The sequence below is a fragment of the Papaver somniferum genome, chromosome 1 (assembly GCF_003573695.1).
Source record: "Papaver somniferum cultivar HN1 chromosome 1, ASM357369v1, whole genome shotgun sequence".
Classification (NCBI taxonomy): Eukaryota; Viridiplantae; Streptophyta; class Magnoliopsida; order Ranunculales; family Papaveraceae; genus Papaver; species Papaver somniferum.
Window position 1 is genome coordinate 222,149,363 of NC_039358.1, and position 19,378 is coordinate 222,168,740.

A 19,378-nucleotide genomic window follows, 5' to 3' on the forward strand; every position below is an offset into this window, starting at 1 on the left:
ACTAGTAAACAAGGGAGATTTACCTTGTAGGGAAGATAGAAAACTGAAACGTGCTTAAAGAATGGGGATGAAATTTGACCCTTCGGCTTATTCTGTTACGCCTTAGAGATGAATGCAGCTCCCTATATTGAACCTCAATCTTCCACTGATGCTGCTAGAAGTTCTCCAAATCTAGCTGCAAACAAGGAAGATGTGACATCCGTTTTCTAGTATCAATGTATTGATGAGCTTTCCAAATATTAAATAAATCCTTAAGAACAGCACTTTTAGGAGACTAGAAGACACAATCTCGTTAAACCTTGGGGTATCCCATAATCTGATCAGAGCATGCATAAAAAAGATAAGGATTTCTTCATCTTTTTTTTTTTTTTTTTTGGAATGAAGAAAGTATAAAGACTTCTAATAGGATCTCTTTATTTGAAATTTGAATAAGTTTATGTTGAACTTGAACTATTGATGCTGTACTGATTGATGAACAGTACTACTGAAGTGTATGGATATTCCTTCTGTTTTTCGGTATGGTTATTTTGTGCTTTTGTTTTTATCTTGTTTGTAAATAATGTTTGTTTGGTGAAGACTTTTAAACAAAATGAGTAGGTCGGCGATGTTAGGGGAAATACTTTGAAATGCTTATGTAGTTAAATGGTTGATGCTTCATTAGAGGAATTTGAATTATATTAGGTGACATTCTAGTTGGGTATTTAGTTAAATGAACACGTTTTCTGTTCTAGAAGTGCTACCTTCTGGAAGCCAACAGGGCATGATTATTCACCCAATCGACATTGTACAATTAAGATTGTGTTTCGTATAGGCTAGTTTTATTAGACTTGTGATTTCCTGCTACTTGTTGCGTTTTTGTTAGGGTGGTAATAAGGTCGATACCTTATTGTCTTTGTGTTGAATTATCGCGTGTTTTCATTTTTGTTAATTGTGGTTCGATCGAGTCTTGTATCAGTTATGGTAGCACTAGTAATGTGCATTGTGGGGAATCTAGAGCTGTCATATAATCTGTGTATGGCTTTATTTATAAAATGAGAAAAGAGCACTCTGTATCACGCTGTAGGAATATGCTTATTCTGCTTCTCATTTTGTGTGAACACAACATAAATATTGACTACATGATAATGTTGTTTCTCTGATTGTATTAGGATACTTTTAGACTTGTGATTTCCTGCTACTTGTTAAGTTGAATTTTTCGGCTTGTAAAAATTTCATATTGATTTGCTCGAGTTTCGTTCCAATTATGGTAGCACTAGTGAACAAGGAAGATTTGGCTTGTAGGGCAGATAAAAAGCTGAAATGTACTTAAACAATGGGGCTGAAATTTGACTCTTCGGCTTCTTTTATTACGCCTTAGAGATGAATGCAGCTCCCTACATCGAACTCATCTTCCTCAGATGCTGCTAGAAGTTTCCCAGATCTAGCTGCAAACAAGGAAGTTGTGACATCTGTTTTGTATTATCAATTTATTGATGTGCTTTTTAAATGTTAAATAAAAAGTAATGTTCTTTAAATACAGCACTTTTAGTGGGCTAGAAAACAAAATCTGCTGAGCGCGCTGCAAAATTATACCATGCAAAATTTGTCCGTAAACCCCAAAAGAGATCCTGTTTGCTTGTAGATAACCTTTGGTACTTATGGTTAAGTTGGGATGTACGCCTTTAGGTGCCTCGTCGCCTCTTAAAATAAAATTGTATGATATTTTCTTTGCTGGAATTATGTATAATCATCTATATTTCTGGCAGCTGAAACTATGTATTTATATCTGCTGGAATGTAAACATCTTCACGACCTTATCTGTGTCATATAATTTTGTTTGTGTTGGCATGACTTGTTCATGGTTCTGTATATTATTTTCTGTTAAACGGTTCAAGCATATAAATTTAGAGTTGGCTCATATCCTTTTTGGTGCTAGATAGAGAATATATTGATGAAAACCATTGTTGTTCAACTGTCCAAGGAATACCCCTAAATATTTAAGAATTTGACATGTTAAGGTCCAGCAGGTATTCCAATTCCTTCTTGAAGCGATTGTAGACCAACTGTGGCGGTGAAATTAGGGCTCAGAGAAGTTCATAATCTAGTTGGTGTGTTGATTCTGAACCTAGTTAGGAAGTTTGATGTAGTGCATATCAGTCTGCTATTTCAACCACATTATCTTCTTATATGAATAAGATCATAGCCTCATTAGTCAAGAGTTGATTGCAGATCTTTATCCATTGGTTATTGGTTTCATGCTTGATGGTTCTGTGGCTTTTTGTTTTTGTTCTTTTTGTGGTGTTTGTTATCTCATTTACCACTAATTTTAATGCTTTCAGAATTCTAGAAAGAGCTACCATCAGACTTGCTTTGTTTATTTACATAATAAATGACTTTGTCTACTTAACAGTGTATATGTGTAGGCTGGTTTAGACAACATGGTAGGTATAGCGTAGTTTAAAATATTGCCGAATCACTTGTGTTATACTGTGCAAATACAGCATAGGATACCCTTATTTTCATAGGCGTGTTATGTGTGGGCTCTTATCCGTGTCTTCAGCAGCAGCAACAATAAACTTGGTCTTTTTTGGAAACGACAAAAAATCCAAGTTTATCAGTGCTTTTGCAAAATTGCATAGAATGTTGAGATGATGAAAGACTGCCCTTCAAGAGCAAGCACAATGGTTGGGAAGTCTTGAATGGAAAATTTATTGGCATATCGATTAAATATCGCAATCCCTGGAAGACCAAATGCAATGGTTCTTCTTTTGAAGTCGAAGTTTAAAACCGAGAGGTACCACTGCAGTTGGTTTTTCAGATATTTCCTTTCAAACTGATATGTTGAAATGCTTCCGAGGGAATAACTCCTAATCATTGTGCTTGCACTTGAAGGGGTTTTCTTACTTTCTCAGAAAAATCTGCTTAAGAGGCGATATTTTGCATCAAAACCACGAGAGTCGTATTGTTCTTGATAGATTGCTTGTTGTCAATCCGAATTAACAAAAAGAACGATGCGCTGTCAAATGTTTTCAATACCTACTTTAGCTTTCTTGATATCCCCACGCCTAGTAGTTTTCAATACCTACTTGAGCTTTCTTGAAATCCCCACGCCTAGTACAAAGCTAATATATTGAACACAATTAAGCCTGTAAAAGTATAAAATTCTAAGCAACAATGTGATATGAGCATATGACTGACTTGTTTTGGGAGATAAATGGTTATTCCTGATCTGTGTCCAAATCTCAGCTGAATTGTTCTCTTTGGTGTCTGTAAGACTTGTCCATGTATATGATTTATAATATTATAATCAGTTGGGGTGATCATATGAATTTAGAGTTGTGTTGTCTCTTTTTTGGAGCTAGATGGAGGATGTATTCATGAAAACCATTAGTCCGTCAAAGGAGTACCTTAAATGTTAAAGAATCAAAATGTCCAGCATGTGTTCTAACTTTTTCTTGAAGTTATTGCAGCTTAATTATGTTGGTGAGAGGTTGAAAGGCAAGTTTGTGTGCTGATTCTGCAAACGAGTTTAGGAAGTTTTGATGTAACGTATAGCAGTCTGCTGGATAGAACCACATCATCTTCATGTAGGAATAAGATCTTAGCCTCGTTTAATTTAAGATCTTCATCTGTTGTTTTTTTCTTACTTCTCATGTAATGCTTGTTGGCCTTGCTGGGACCACTGAAACCAACCCCTGGCACTGGCATGATAAGCCAGCTGCATGAACACCAGTAACGACGCCCGCCTACAGCTCCTGTACGCTAGACTCGTTAGTGGTGGCCATGCAGCTGGCTTATCATGCCAGTGCCAGGGGTTGGTTTCATGGTAAGCCAGCATGTAGGACTAAAATCTTAGCCCGTTTCGCCAACCTTGTGCTGTATGATGTCAGAGTTAATTTCAGATCTTTATCTGTTGGTTTTTCTATTTTCTTACTTCTTCAGGAAAATAAATTTGGTGGAGAAAGTATAGAGTACGTTTATCTTTTAAGTTTTAAAGGCATGGTTGGTGAAGCTTGATTGGTGTCTCTATGTGTACGCCTAATACATCGCACCATTATTGAGTTTGTAAAATATTGGATTGTAGCAGCATTGTGACATGAGTATGTGACTGACTTGTATGGGAAGATAATTGATTGCTCCTGATCTTTGTCCAAATGGCAGCTGAAGTATATCATATCTGTTGGGTTTAACATCTTCACAACCTTATTTGTGTGATGTAATTTCGTTTGTCGTCGGCATGACTTGTTCATGGTTCTGTCTAATATTTCTGTTAGCTGGTTCAAGCATATGAATTTAGAGGTGCTAGATAGAGGATAATTTGATGAAAGCTATTGTTCAACAGTCCCAAGGAATACCTTAAATAGTTAAGAATCTGACATGTTAAATGTCCAATTCCTTGTTGAAACTGTTGCAGACTAACTGTGGCGGTGAAATTTGGGTTGAGGTTGATAATCTAGTTGGTGTGCTGATTCTGAACCTAGGCAGAGTTTGATGTATCAGTCTGCTGGTACAACCGCATCATCTTCTTGTACGAATTAAGATCATAGCCTCATTAGTCGAGAGTTGCAGATCTTTATATGTTGGTTTTTAGTTTCGTGCTTGGTGTTTTCCTTGGCTTTTTCTTTTTTGTTCAAATATGGTGTTCATTTATCTCATTCACAACCATTTTTTCTGCTTTCTGGTATAGTGTTTTGGGAGACGCTCTCTATTATCTTTTCGGCTGAGTTTGAGATGTTTGATGTTTTTTTTGCTTTTATTCCATTACAATTACCCTGCCCATCCTCCTTGAAAATCTTGGACGTCTCTTTTTCTGCAAAGTGAGATCACTAATTTGGGTTATCTTTTCATATATGTATGGCTGGGGTAATAAATCAGTGAACCCAAGTGCAGTAGTTTTCTAGTAACAAAATTTGCAAACTCAATGTCATTAAGGCTCAGTACCGTCTCAAGTCTCAACCCAATTTTGGAGAGAGTTATGTTTTGAAGTTCAAACTCTAAACTTTCGACTGATGCATGCTTAAATTTATAAGAACACATCTTTGGCCGTCTGACCGTAGGTTCTTCTCGTGCTCAATCATTAGAATGTAACATTGACCTTCAACTCTATCATAAAAGAGACGTTCCATCTTGGGAAAACCACCGTGCTGAAAGCTCCACTTAAGCGCGTACTTAGCCAGCAGCTTTATGAGTTGTGTAGTGCAAGGTCAACGCTTCTAATCCAAACTTTCTCTTACGACTGTTGAAGTCGGTATTCAAACTTTTACTTAACGGGGGCTGATTGTCGAAGTTGGTGTACCACGTATATGAGGGATGCAAGCGGATATGCTCACTTGCGCAAGGTTTAGTTTGCCCATCATATTTCAGAAGAATTGCAACACTTATTGTCCATCCAAAGACCCTGGGTAAGTTGATGGGCGCATTGCAAATGTGATAAAGAGAAGAACGTTTCTAACCAGAAGGTGCTGTAGGTTTGAAGCCCTATTGCCAAAACAAAATATATATCCGCTCTATGCCCTGTTGTTAACTACGCTTGCTAGGAGGTGAATCGGCTAGACCCATTTACGATTCACGAATACGAGTCGACTACGAAACCGGTTTAAAAAGTACTAGTCTATATATTCACCAAAGGATTTTCGAGTGTTGCGATGATAATTATCAGCCTCCTTATATTTACTACCTCCCTGCCGCGTGTCCAGAGGGTTACCGACCACCTTCCCCTCCTCATTTCAACCCTTCTAACCCACTTCCCGAATTCCTCCCTGCCGAATCTCCAGATGGTTACCAACCTTACCCTCCTCATTTCTACCCTTCAACCCCATTTCCCTCATCATACACCACATACCTCCCTTATCCCTATAAAGGTTATGATCTTTCAGGTACTATGCCTCCCTACTCGGAAGTTGGGGATAAAGAAGGCTGGTATGATAGGACCCCTAGGGAAAAGACCCTAGCCGACTGTCGTAAACAGCTTGAGTATTATTTTGATCCTAATCCCAATAAAAAGGTAAGAGATGTTGTAAAAATCCATTTTGGTTTATGCATCTATGTTTAGTCTTTTATACAGACTCCACTTTGTACAGAAGAATTGCCTCAACCCGCATTCATGAACATGCAAACAAAAATGAAATTTCAGTATACAAAAAAATATACATGCAAAGATAATAAACAGAATCTAAACCTTCGATAGATACTGATGGACAACCGAAATCACTTTAGATTCCCACTTTAGACAGAGGAAAAAAATTGTGTTAGGTTTTGGTTAGTTGTTGAACTTTTTACCACCTGAGTATGCATCTTTGTGCGATTCATTAATCTACGATCTATTCCCTGGTTTGTGTGTACCTTGTGCAGTAACTTATAGTGCATGCAATTTTCCTTTTCTTTCAGTGGCCTTTTGGGCCTCGAAAAGCAGGTCCAGAGGATTATCCGAGTTTGAGGAGGGCAGAAGCTTTGAAGAGGGGAGAAGGAGGTTCTACATCTTCTTAGTTTGTAAGTTTTTGTTGCCTCATTGAGTTACTGTAGTTTATGCTTTGATAGTATTAAAGACCCTGTATAGACAATCATGCTTAAATATGAAAAGAAGAACTACAGGAAGCTTAGACAGACTTAAGATAACCTTTTGTGCTTTCCTTTTGTTAATGTATTTTTTGCAAAACCTGAAGTTTGGGAGTTGATTTGTCAATTTTACCATCCTTGAATTGGGAGGCTATTGATGAAATGAGAACTGCCTTTCAGGGAGCTAATCTGATTTTTCTCTCGGAAACCAAAAATGTGAAAACTTATTTGTATTCCAAGAACTCCTACTCATAATTGAACATTTTGACCCCAATTCTTGCAACTACATGGCCTCCATACTTAAGGTAGGATTTATACACGACGAAACTTGCATGTCTGATTCTTTGCTATCTGCTTTTGCAGCGGCTTTATCTATAATGAAATCACGTGGCTTTTGAGCAGGGTATGGCAGGAGATGGGAAGAACTGTCCCCACATTTGCAGGGTTTACAGTGACCTCCTTCACATCTTTTGTGTTTTAAGTAATGTTTTGTTTTCGACTGACTCTTTAATTTACTTCAAATGATATTTCTCTTCTGGGGGGTTAGGATTTTGCCCACAACTACTGTCCTCTAAGAACCAACTAAGTTTGGGTCTGAAGCCTATGCTCATCTTTGCAATGTGTAAGCTTTAGGGAGGCGTTTTTACGCAATGGGGGCTGGCTTTGTTGAAATCAGTAACCTTCTGATTAAATGAAAACATCTCACACACCAACTTAAAAGAGGGATGCAAACCGGTACAGAGTTAACCCATCTCACACACCCACTTAAAAAGAGTGATGCAAACCGGTATAGAGTTAACCAAATTTGCTCACTTACCTCTGGTGCAGAAAAAGTGATATTTTTATTATTTTTTCATTTTTGACTAAGTTATTTCAACCACTATCCATCCAAACATTTTTTTTTATAGGCTGGCCAAGTGTTTTTTTGTTTTGAACTAGTAAACCATATTATTACGAAGTAGTTGTTACAATTCGCGGATAGGATATCCCATTCCTGTCATTAAGTACAATGTTAAGTAAAAAAGGTGGGCAGGTGAATTCCCAACTGATTGTTGTCGTTGAGTTGTGCTGCATTTGATTTTTAATTGTCTGATTTGCTAATTCGTCAGCCGCCTGGTTTGCCTCTCTTTTAGCATGTGTGAACATGTAGGTTGGAATGTCTCTCATTAGGCCCCTTCCTATGGGTGTGGCAAACATTCATGTTTGCCATTTAAGCACCCATTATGGAGGTGGCAAATTGGCCTGGCTAAGTGGCAAATTTGCCACTTAGCCAGGCTTGGTCAAGTTTCTACCGAGCAGTCGAGTCTCGCCCGCTCGGTGTCATTTACACCGTTAGGTGTTAGATACACCGCTGACCGGTTTTATAAGACCGGACGGTTTAGTTTGCACCGTTGAATAGAATCTGATCCAACAACCATAAATCTTACCCCCTATAAATACCACATTCCTCTACCATTTTAACTCACACCTTCTCTTCTCTACTCTTCACATTTGTTAATCTAAAACAAATTTCATCATCTAACTATTTCATTCACGCGTATTGTATAATTTCTTTAATATGTCCCAGTCTAAATCTAAACAACAAAATAAGAAGATTAGGGGTCCAAAATTTACCGTACCCGAAGATGAAAGCATTTGCAGAAACTATGTGTTCTTTACACAAGATAGTATCGATGGTGCCAGTCAACAATCCACCAAGTTGCGGGATAATATATTTGCTAACTTTCGTCAAGAAACTATGAACATCAACGAGCGTGATGCAAATGGATTTGCTGGTCGCTTTGTTACAATCAACGCCCAAGTTTCCTTGTATGTCGCTGCTATAATGCAAGCTGCTCGTGGTCGAGAGAGCGGTCTTGTCGATGTTGATGTCGAACGAAAGTGCTGAACTGATTGGCACCATAAACATGGGACAAATTTTTCTTATGAAAGTTGTTATCATATTTTTAAAGTGTTGCCTAAATATAATCCAGAAGTGTTAGCAAACATGCAGAATATACCTGCAAGTTCACCATACACTTCTTCACCTTTAACGCCAGCTTCACAACCATCTTAATCATCTCATCCCCCTTCAGATAATCCATTTTCTTCACCGGAAACCACCAGAAACAACAATTCCAACTTGAATGTCAATACTGCAATTAAGAGAAAATTATTAGGAAGAAATCATGCAAGAGCAGCGAGAAAAGCTGCCCAAGATGGAGAAGCAAGTGGAGGAGGTAGTAGTACTATGGAAACTTTGATAGAGCACCAGAAGACCGTCGAAAAATAAAGAGTTGTAGACCGCATGTTCTTGACTAAGGAGATGAAAAAACATCGACTAACTTAAGAAAAATTTGTTTCAGACTATGACAAGAATAAGATTCTAAATGCAAACACCGAAAAAATGAATCCCAGACAATTTATGGTATGGGAGATGGAGACGGACAGGTTAACATAGGAATTGGAAGAAAAAAGAAACAAGAGAAACGTGGAAAAACAATTTGGAGTTCAAGCTGAAGATGAGGATGATGAAGACGACGATGAAGTAGTGCCACTTAATTAATTAATGTATCAACTTTAATTTTAAAGAATATGTAGTAGTTTGGTTATGGTGAATGAAATTGTTCTGGTTTTTTCATTACATTAAAACTTAAACTATTTTTTTCATTACATTAAAACTTAAACTTGACAACATCCATGAAAACATTATTAAGCCTAACATCCAATACGAGTTATTAAAAACTCCTTAAGAATTTGGTAATGCGCTTCGTATTCGAAATCTTTTCGTTTCCATCTTCGCCACTCGTCTCGAGTTTGTATTCCCAAATGGTCTCACCTCTAAGACGGTATCGAGTGACAATCCTTTTCATAGCTATAAAATCCACAAGCTCTTTTTTGATATCCATGAATCGGCAAAACAAAGCAGCACGACCCCGGTTATGAGGATTACTTGTCTCTATGCAGAAGGCATCATGAATTTTACCCAAATAACTCATACTAGGTAAACCTTTCATCCGTCATTCTTCACCTCTCTTCGGGTAGTGTATTACATAGTTTCTACAAAGAGATAAATCTTCATCTTCAGTGAATCTAGGATGATCCATAATTTAACCAGAAAGTAGAGAAGTTTTTGTAGAGAAGTGATGTGTGAGTTTGAAACGGATGAAGTGAAGGATTTATAAGGAATGATAGCGGTTGAGTCTAGACCGCTAGCGATTAAGTCTAGACCGCTACTTTTATTGACCGTTAAAAAATTTAAACTTAAAACAACTACAAAACAAAATTATGGAACAACAAATGAAACTTTAACAATTTAAAAAAATAAAAATAAATAACAAATGAAACAATAATAAAAAAACAAAAACAAATAAAACAAACACTACTCAATTCGTCCCCCATCTCTTCTAAACTCAGCCCACAGATTCGCTCTGAGATCTTCCCTCAACTTGTTATACAGAGTTCTGTTCTCAATATGACTGGTCATTTGCACATAGTTTCTTGCAGGTAATCCCCTAGTTGGTATAATCTCAGGCCTTAAGTCTTCATCTTGATGGTTAGTCCAATTCTTATTACGACGAGTCTCCTGGATAACCATGTTATGCATAATGATGCAAGTCAGCGTAGTCTTATGCATTTCACGAGCACTTAAACCACGATAAGGCCCACAAATGATTGCGAACTTCCGCTTTAGAATTCCAAAAGCCCGTTCCACATCCTTTCTCAGACTCATCTGTTTATTATTGAAATACGAGTATGAAGGACCCATTTCACCGGCAGGTGGCTGACAGTAACATTGAACTAAAGTTGACCATTTTAGATAAATTCCATCTACAAGATAATAACCATGAGTGTAGTGATTCTTGTTGATACTGAAATTTACTTGAGGAGAAATTCCATACTTTAAATCTTCAAACAAAGGCGATTTGTGTAAAACATTTATATCGTTTTGAGATCCCGGGAGACCAAAAAAAGCGTGACATATCCAACAATCATAAGAAGCTGCAGCCTCAAGGGTCACTGTTGGTTTTGCGTAGTGACCCTTATACTGACCAGACCAATAGGTAGGGCATCCGGTACATACCCAATGCATGTATTCAAGACTACCCAGCATTCCAGGAAATCCCCTTTCCTGATTTTGCTTTAATATTTCTCTAACATCTGCATCAGTTGGTTTTCGTAAATAGGTAGGACCAAAATGATTAATCATTGTTTCGCAAAACAACGCAAGATACTTGTATGCAGTTGTTTTTCCAATGCGAAGGTACTCATCATTAGAATCTGGAGGTCTGCCATATCCTAAAATCCTCAAAGCCGAAGTAACCTTTTGTTCAGGGCTATGACCCCTAATATTCAGTGCATTGTACTGATAATTAAATTGAGGTTCTACCTGACAAAGCTCACCAATAATCTTTAGCACCAAATGTGTGGGCATGCAGAATCGACCTTGGAAATTTTCATCAGAGAACACACAGTCTGGATCTCTAGGTATTTGCCCCGATGAATATAACTGCATCAAGTTGTTGGTTAGTTCTTTATCTTCATCTGACTCATCATCAATTTGATTCAACGTCTGAATGAATATTCTTTGTTGTTCTTCAAACCGATCCATATGAATACGCACTTCTTCGTTAGAAGAATCCATATCCATTGAGTTGGAAAAAAAATTAAACAGATGATTAAGGTACAAAAGAGTGAGTAAGATAGAGTTAATGAGAAAATTAGGTGTGATTAAATTGAATTGAATGGGGTGAATTTATCTGTAAACGTGGGGTGGGGGGGAGAAATAGTCGTTATTTCACTATTTAATAACCGATGATTACAAGACCGACCGGTTTTAAAGAGACCGTTAGCGGTTGAGACTGGGCCGGCAGCAGTCGAGTCTCGACCGCTAGCGGTCTTCTTAAGGCCGGTCGGTCTTTTCTCAACCTTTCGGTGGAGACTCGGTCGCTTATGTTTTCTCCCATAGTGGCGCGACAAGTTTGTCAGGCCAGCTGGCATGGAAAATGGAGGGTTTAGCCATTCGCCATAGGAACCGGCCTTAGGGATATGATTTCGTTTAGCATATTTAGTATATACCATGGTTTGGGTTCTTTGTGTTTGTAGTAGCGTGGCTGGCCTGTTGACGCTGCTTACTTTTGCATAACTCACTTGTGCGGGCCTCCCTAAAAAAAGAAAGAAAAAAAAGTCCATCCAAACATTTATTCCATGAGTAACATTGCCATGCGTGTTGTGTGGGGCTGTTGCAAAAACTATAGAGGTCAGCTCACAGCTATTCCTTCACATCAAGAGATTCATGATACTCTTAAGAGCATGGAAAACAGGAGTGCACTAGGTCCAGAAGGTTTTCAGCTGGATTTTACAAGAGCCAGTGGAGCACTGTTGGAGATGATATCTGTCAGATGGTTATTAAATTTTTTCAAACAAAGCATATACTAAGACAAATTAACAAGACCTATATCTCACTTATTCCTAAGAAGAAAAGCCTTCTTGTGTTGCAGATTACATGCCAATTGGGCTATGTAATACCTCATATAAGATTATATCAAAGCTCATTGTTCAAAGACTCAAGCCATTAATGGAGAAAATCATCTCTCCTTATCAAGCAACATATGTCTCTGGGAGGCTTATAAGTGACAATACTGTCATAGCCCAAGAAATAATACACTCTATGAAAAAGAAAAGAGGGCAAATAGGATGGATGGCTCTAAAGTTGGACATGTCTAAAGCCTTTGACAGACTTGAATGGGATTTCTTGATTAAGGTTCTCAGGTATTTTGGCTTCAATGATGACTTATGTGCTCTTATTTATCAATGTATTAGCACAACCTCTCTTTCTGTGATGCTTAATGGATCTCCTTGTGAATAATTTTAACCCACAAGAGGGATCAGACAAAGTGATCCTTTGTCACCTTACTTATTTATTCTTGCAATGGAATTTTTGTCTAGACATCTCTCCAATGCTCAGCATAATAACTCCATTAAAGGCATTAAAGTGGATGCTAGTTCTCCAGCCATTAATCATCTACTCTTTGCAAATGACTGCTTTATTTTCACTCAAGCAACTGTTACTTCAGCTAATAATCTTTTGGATCTTCTCCACAACTTCAACACACAGTCAGGTCAGGTGATAAACTTTGATAAGTCTTCCATACGTTTCAGCAAGAAAACTAATCCTGAATTGGTTGATACAATCACTCAGCTAATGGGTGTCAAGCATATGAGTTCTAAAGAAAAATATCTTGGTTCTCCACTGCTTCTGGGTCATTCAAAGCAAGAGGATTTTAAATCAATTGAAGACAATTTCTTGAGTAGCTACTCCTCTTGGTCCTCTACTTCTCTTACTCAAGCTGGAAGGTCCACCATGATCAAACATGTTCTCAACTCAGTACCAATTTATCAAATGGGTACTTATAAATTACGTTCACAGCTAATAAACAAGTTAACCACTATCCAAAGAAGGTTTTTCTGGGGGCATAATTCTAATAGGGGTTCCAATCCTTTGGGTTGGCACAAAGTTTGTATACCTAAAGAATTAGGTGGTTTAGCCTTTAGGGATCTTGAGAAGCTAAATTTGGCTCTCCTTACTAAGCTGGCATGGAGATTGTATAATGAAAATGATTCTCTTTGGACTAACATCATGAGAAGCAAATACTTTAAAAATGGAGACATTCTACATCAAGAGTTGAAGGCTGGTAATGGTTCTTATACTTGGAATGGAATTGTCAAAGGAATTCAGGTGGTAAAACAAAATTACTTCACGGAAGTTGATAATGGTAAAAAAACCAAAATCTGGCTGGACAGATGGATTCCAGGCATGATTTTTCCTCCTGTTCCAATCAATGACTTATTCAGATTTTATCAGAATGTTGAAGAACTTATACTTCCTGAAACTAATATATGGAATGATGACTTGCTCCATAAACTCTTTGATAACAACACTGTTCAGAAAATTTTAAGTATCATTCTTGATACTTCAAAAGAAGACACAATGCTTTGGATGCCAGCTAGAGATGGTAAGTTTTCTGTGAAGAGTACATACAAGCATCTTACCTTGACCACTTCAGTTGTTCAGGTTAATGGCAGAAATATTGAAAACAAAATATGGGGATTATTGTGGAAAACAAATACTGCTCACAGAATTAAACTGTTTTCCTGGAAGTGTATCAGAGACCTGCATAACACCAGATATAAGTTATCCACTTATAATGAGAACATTGCTCCTCATTGTGTTATCTGTGGAGGGGGGGAAGAAACAATAGAACACCTGTTCTTTGAATGTGACTATGCCAAGAAGATCTGGAGGCTTTTAAGTGTGAATATTGACACAGTTCACAGTACTCATCATTATGTGTCAGAGTGAGTAGAAAGCTGGTTTCTGGATGACAGCATATATAGAGATAAAACTAAGCTTCTTACCCTGATGATAACTACTTGGGTTATTTGGAAGGATAGGTGTGATGCAATTTTTCAGGGAGTATCTCTCAACTCTGTTAGCTCCATACATAAAATAACTTATCATATGCATTCTCATTTTCATGAACCTCTAAGCAATAACATTACTCTGAATATCAGCATGATCTCTCAATGGAAACCACCCTTACATAATATTCTTAAGCTCAATGTTGATGCCTCATTTTGTCATACTACTAAAACACTTGGAACTGGTGTTGTTTTGCGCACAGGTACAGGAAGCTGTGAAGGAGTTAAAGGAAGCTTCTCAAATGGAGTTCTGAGTCCAGAAGCTAGGGAATGCATGGCCATACGTGAAGCTTTAACTTGGGCAAATGACAGGAGGCTTTTGAAGATTCACATAGAGGCTTATGCATAGCTAGTTATCCGGTCTATTACAGATGATGTTCTTCTCATACAATGAGAGAATAAAAACATCTTAAGAAAAATAAAACATCTAAATTTAAATTTTCAGCAATGCACTTTTTCTTATGTTAGTAGGAGAGATAATCAGGTTGCAGATGCAGTTGCTAAATCGGTTAGAAGCACTGCTATAGACATCAACCTCTCTAATAATTTCCCCTCTGAATTTTGAGTCTCCTGGCAAGAGACAATCACTCTTAAATCAGTTACATTTTCTTTATAGAGGTCGGACCTTCACCACCACCACTACCGGAATAACCAGCAACTCCATCGCCACCATCTCCTCCGTAACCTGTACCACCACCGTGGAACCATATACCTGAGCATTTCGTATTTCCGTTTCTTACTCACCACCAGCACCACCACCTTCTTCCTCCACCTCTTTCAGTCTCGAATTCTACCCTCCACCTCCAGCAACACCATCACCACCATTACAGATTTTTTTTTTTAACATTAGCTCAATTCTATTTCAATTCATACCAGTTCAATTGGATTTCAGTCCATGCCAATTTCGATTCTGATAATCCCCAGCATCATTACCAGCACCAGGTACATAACCATCCTCTTTTTTAATTACAATCTGTAATACAAACGCAATTCGATTTCCAACTAAATTTTTGAATGGGTTTAGATTTAGTGGTGTTCATGAAACGAACCTTTGATTGAACTGAGTGGTAATTTTTTTACTTGTGTAAAATACTTCTTTTTCATGCACTTCAACTATTTGAGAAAATACCCCAATAGAAAACTTCTAACTTAATTAGATTCCACCAGTTAATCTGAATATCAAACTGGGGGTTTAAGTCATCAGGTTTAAGTCATCAATTTTGTGAAATTAATTAGTTAACCTTGATATGACTTTGGTTCGACTGAATTATTTCAGTTCCTATTTCAATAAGGTATCATGCTTATACTTTGGTTCGACTGAATATATTGGTCATCATGAGGAACTTCCCCATCATGACCAAATGTTTAATGTATCTTCACAAGAATTAGGAAACTGTCAGTGCAACCCATCTTGGATATATTGGTGGCAAGGGAACCCGACCTCTGTTCATGGTTGTTTAATGTATCTTCTTAGGCAATCCTGAGCTGTTTATAATTTTATGATCCATCAGTTATTCGATTTGTTAGGTATTCTCGCAATAATGTGGTCAGACTCCCCCCCCCCCCCCCCCCCCCCCCCCCCGAAACTTTATCGGATCTTGAATCTTGATGAACATGTCCTATTCCTTGTAGTCGCTACATGACTGGTAATACTATATAATGATTGTAATTGTATCAAACACGTTTGAGCTGAGTAGCTGATTTTTTCAACTATACATATCAACTTCTATCAACATCATGGGCCATATGTGAAATTCCAGACTTTTTTCTAAAGTCCAAAATGTTCTGACGCCATTCATAAGTCCCCCAAACTGCAAAGACATCCAAATAAATAGTGTTATCTTCGGTCTACAACTAAAATGAATTTCACAGCTTGTAATGGGAAACTCTATTTTGTGTGATCCCCCATTCTAGAGATAGAATGTCTATACCTCTATGATTTGTGCAATGTGCAGCTCCATCAACTTGCTTCACCTGTGGTAGCTTCTTTCGACTGGTTTCCAGCATAATGTTTTCTTTCCCTGAAGCCTCGGAAAGCAGCCTAAATTTGAAAAGCAACACATTGGCTTAATTGACAGTACCATCCTGGTACCACGTGGTGACTAAAAGCATGATTTTCAGAGGGAACCCGACTCCATAACCTAAAGCTAGTACCACCTTACCGACGAAAAAATAAAGATCGATTAAGTTCTATTGAGACTGAATCATAGTGACTTGTCAGACTGGGTATTTCTAGTACAAGAAGTACAGTAGGCTGAGTTTCACCCTAGACAAGTTAAAATGGAGAGAGAGAGGAATGAGAATTCATATTTTTCCTTTCGCCTAGCATCAGACATTTTTTCTTTTTTTAACGATTTCTCAATACAGGCCAAGTTTGCCAAGTCTCACCAAGGAGAAATTCAGTTTGCGAGGTCAGTGGTCACCAAGATTCTAGGATCAGGTATGTAGCATTATCATCCTTTATTCTGAGTTGCTGTCAGTTTTAGCTTCTGCTTTCAAATTGTTTCTTGTGAGAAGCTGGAACAGACCAGCTTCTACATGAGCCTGATGCAAGTATTCCTCTAATCGGGCTAAGGATTTTCAGTTGGACACTGAGAATTTGGTAATATCTAATATTTTAGGTCTTTTCGGTACACTAAGATTGTAAATGTGTGTGAAAGAATTACAATAGAACCCCTATAAATTAATCCGCGATAAATTAATAATCACGATAAATTAATAAATTTTGCCAGTCCCGAGTCGGGACCAAAGGTGTTAAATTAACAATTCGCTAAATAATAAAATAATAATTTTTTTGAGCTTTCTATAGGTCCCTTCCAATATATAAATTAAACTATCCAATTTATATAAATTTAGTTTTATATTTATGCTAATTTGGTAAAGAGTGATTCAATTGTAACTTGGTTTTTCTTAAAATTGATATCACATTAAATTTTGTCTTGGATTTTTCTCAACATTAGAAGAGTTTTTGGTGTTGTCGTTTCCCGACGCAATAAAAACCTATTCAGTATCTTAGCAGATTTGATATCTTTTTCACGAGAAGGTGGCTTTATAACAACATTTTCATATTCCCCTTCCATATCATCACTTTCATCTTTTCCCGTGACACCCTCAATTATTTCTTCGCCAGTCAACAAATCTGAAATAGGGTAGTTTAAAAAAAACTCCCATTGATTAAATTTACAATTCTTTAGTGCCTTTATTATCTAAAGCTTCACTTGGATTCTCTGACGCGGTGTCATCCATGAAATTAGCTTTCACTAACTACCACTAAAGAATATATCTAATAAATTAGTATCCATCAACCGTACCGACAATAATTTGCATGATGAATAAGGTGTATTGGTTCATTTTGTTGATTGTTTTTATAAAAATTCTACAAGACTTTGATAAATTAATAATTATTAATTTATGCAATTAATTAATATCGCGATAAATTGATAAATTTTGCCGGTCCCGACACTATTATTTATAGGGGTTATACTGTAGGTGACGAGATAGTAATAGTCATGGAAGGATATAATAGAGATGTTAACGGTCTGCTCAGGATATGAAGCTGAAGTCTAGAACCTGTAAATGCTTTGAATTTGAAATGAAAAACTGCTGCTGAAACAACCTTTTCCAGAAAATATTCTTCCTGTCCTATGTTGGGGCCTGCATCTTCAGTTGTTAGTTGTAACATGTGGCAAATGGTTATTTATACTTCTTTTTTATTATCATCTAGAATCCTCGTGTCTGTGTAATTTCCTTAAATTTGCGCACAGGACTGTGTGAACTCATGAGTTAGATTGTTACAGTGGTCATATCCTCATCAATCTGATTTTACACATCGATTCAGAATTACAGTGGTCATATCCTCATCAATCAGAAGAAGGGCTGTGACTAAAGTAAAAGAAACTCCTGCTGGATCTCTGTCAGTATTACCAGGTGTGCATCATTTGAATTGCTTATAAATTATTTTTCATAAATTATTTCGTTCGTGAATGAACCTTGATCAAGCAATGGTTACTTTTAGTTTTTAAGTTCTTTTCTAGAGTCTAGATCAGTTTGGAAGTAAGTTGCAATTTGTAAACATTTTATCTAGATGGTGCTGTTTTAGTGTCAGTGTTGGTACATTTAAAAAGGTTGTTTTCAGTGAACTACTCTATCCAGGATTGTCAGACCTGTAGTTTTTACTGGCAGATTAATTTTAAACAACCATAATTGTGGAAATCTTGTTGCTTTAAATTTCAAAGATAACATTGCCACCACCATAACGTTTTGTTGTAAAATGTTTTCTGCACCCAGGGAATTTGAGAAAATTCAATTTCTCGGAGTGTTATTGCCACCACCATAAGGCCCTCCCCACCGGGGCAAGGGTGTTCTAGTGTTGTGTGTTTGATTATAATCGAGTGGATGCAAGTCATCTTCTTGTTTGGATCTTGAAACGATTCAATCAATTATACCTTTTTACAGGACCTGCAAAATTGAATCAGTATCACTCGCCTATTTCGATTCTTTCTTTATCTGATTCTTCAGGCCCTTTGAATACTAATACATCATTGGGTACATGTTTGGAAAGCATGAGTTCATTGATCTGATAGTGTAGGATTGATTTGTATATTTGTATGATTTAAGGTTCGATCGATGAGCAAATTTAGAATTTCTTAAATTTGGGAATTTGTTGGTTTTACCTTCTTTTTTTTTTTTTTTTTTTTTTCTTTGAGTAAATAGCTTTCTTAAGCATATGTGTAAATAGCTTTCCTAAGCATACATACATGCGAATTGATTAAAATTTATTTTTCTGCAGACTAAATATATATAAGGAAATATGGTGGTAGGACAATCCACAACTAAGCTGATCTAGTAGAAGCAAGCAGATATCAAAACTCAGAAGCAAGCAGATATTTATTTATTTTTTCAATGGAAGACTTTTATGAAGATATCCAATTAGAAAATCCTTCTCATGTTTCTGTTGAATCTGTCTTTCATAAGATGGAAGATTTTCATGAAGATATTCAATCCAAAATTCTTTCTCAAGTTCCTGATGAATCTGTCCTAAATTGCAAACTAGTCTGCAAAAGATGGCAACAAACTTCTTTCCAACAGAAGAGTGAGTCTTGGTATTTATTTCTCTATCTCAAGTTACCGCACTAACATTCAGCATTACTATGCAAGTTATGACGTTATTAAAAGTACCAAACCTGGCGTCTCAGAATATTAAAAGTACCAAACCTGGCGTTATTAAAAGTACCAAACCCTCTTAACATCTCAGAATATGAAGTGTGAGAAACAGCACAATTGTCCCTAAATCTCAACAAGGAAATTGAAAAAATCAATAAAATACATAACACAGTGGATCAGATTATGGAAGCTACTACAAATCTGGGGGCTAATTTTGGTA

At 37.0% G+C, this 19,378-nt stretch overlaps 3 protein-coding genes and 2 long non-coding RNA genes across 5 annotated transcripts; 4 read left to right on the top strand and 1 right to left on the bottom strand.

The window, feature by feature from the left end:
* Positions 1-905: 905 nt before the first annotated feature.
* Positions 906-4,654, top strand: LOC113337308. The gene is made up of 2 exons (XR_003354172.1): positions 906-3,566; positions 3,922-4,654. It is a non-coding gene; the product is annotated as an uncharacterized LOC113337308 (long non-coding RNA).
* A 179-nt stretch (positions 4,655-4,833) lies between these two features.
* LOC113360849 lies at positions 4,834-6,465 on the top strand. The gene is made up of 4 exons (XM_026604296.1): positions 4,834-4,842; positions 5,267-5,381; positions 5,517-5,983; positions 6,367-6,465. The coding sequence occupies exons 1-4, from the start codon at positions 4,834-4,836 to the stop codon at positions 6,463-6,465; spliced, it is 690 nt and encodes a 229-aa protein (XP_026460081.1).
* Positions 6,466-9,895: 3,430 nt separating this feature from the next.
* LOC113360863 lies at positions 9,896-11,164 on the bottom strand. Its single transcript, XM_026604303.1, has 2 exons — positions 10,774-11,164; positions 9,896-10,674 (listed from the first exon to the last, which is right to left on the bottom strand). Exons 1-2 carry the CDS (start codon positions 11,162-11,164, stop codon positions 9,896-9,898), a joined length of 1,170 nt encoding a protein of 389 aa, XP_026460088.1.
* Positions 11,165-11,721: 557 nt separating this feature from the next.
* LOC113360875 lies at positions 11,722-14,344 on the top strand. The gene is made up of 4 exons (XM_026604312.1): positions 11,722-11,857; positions 12,015-12,285; positions 12,463-13,872; positions 13,969-14,344. The coding sequence occupies exons 1-4, from the start codon at positions 11,722-11,724 to the stop codon at positions 14,342-14,344; spliced, it is 2,193 nt and encodes a 730-aa protein (XP_026460097.1).
* Positions 14,345-14,407: 63 nt separating this feature from the next.
* On the top strand, positions 14,408-19,085 carry LOC113337316. The gene is made up of 4 exons (XR_003354176.1): positions 14,408-14,937; positions 16,363-16,435; positions 17,834-17,922; positions 18,785-19,085. It is a non-coding gene; the product is annotated as an uncharacterized LOC113337316 (long non-coding RNA).
* Positions 19,086-19,378: the final 293 nt, after the last annotated feature.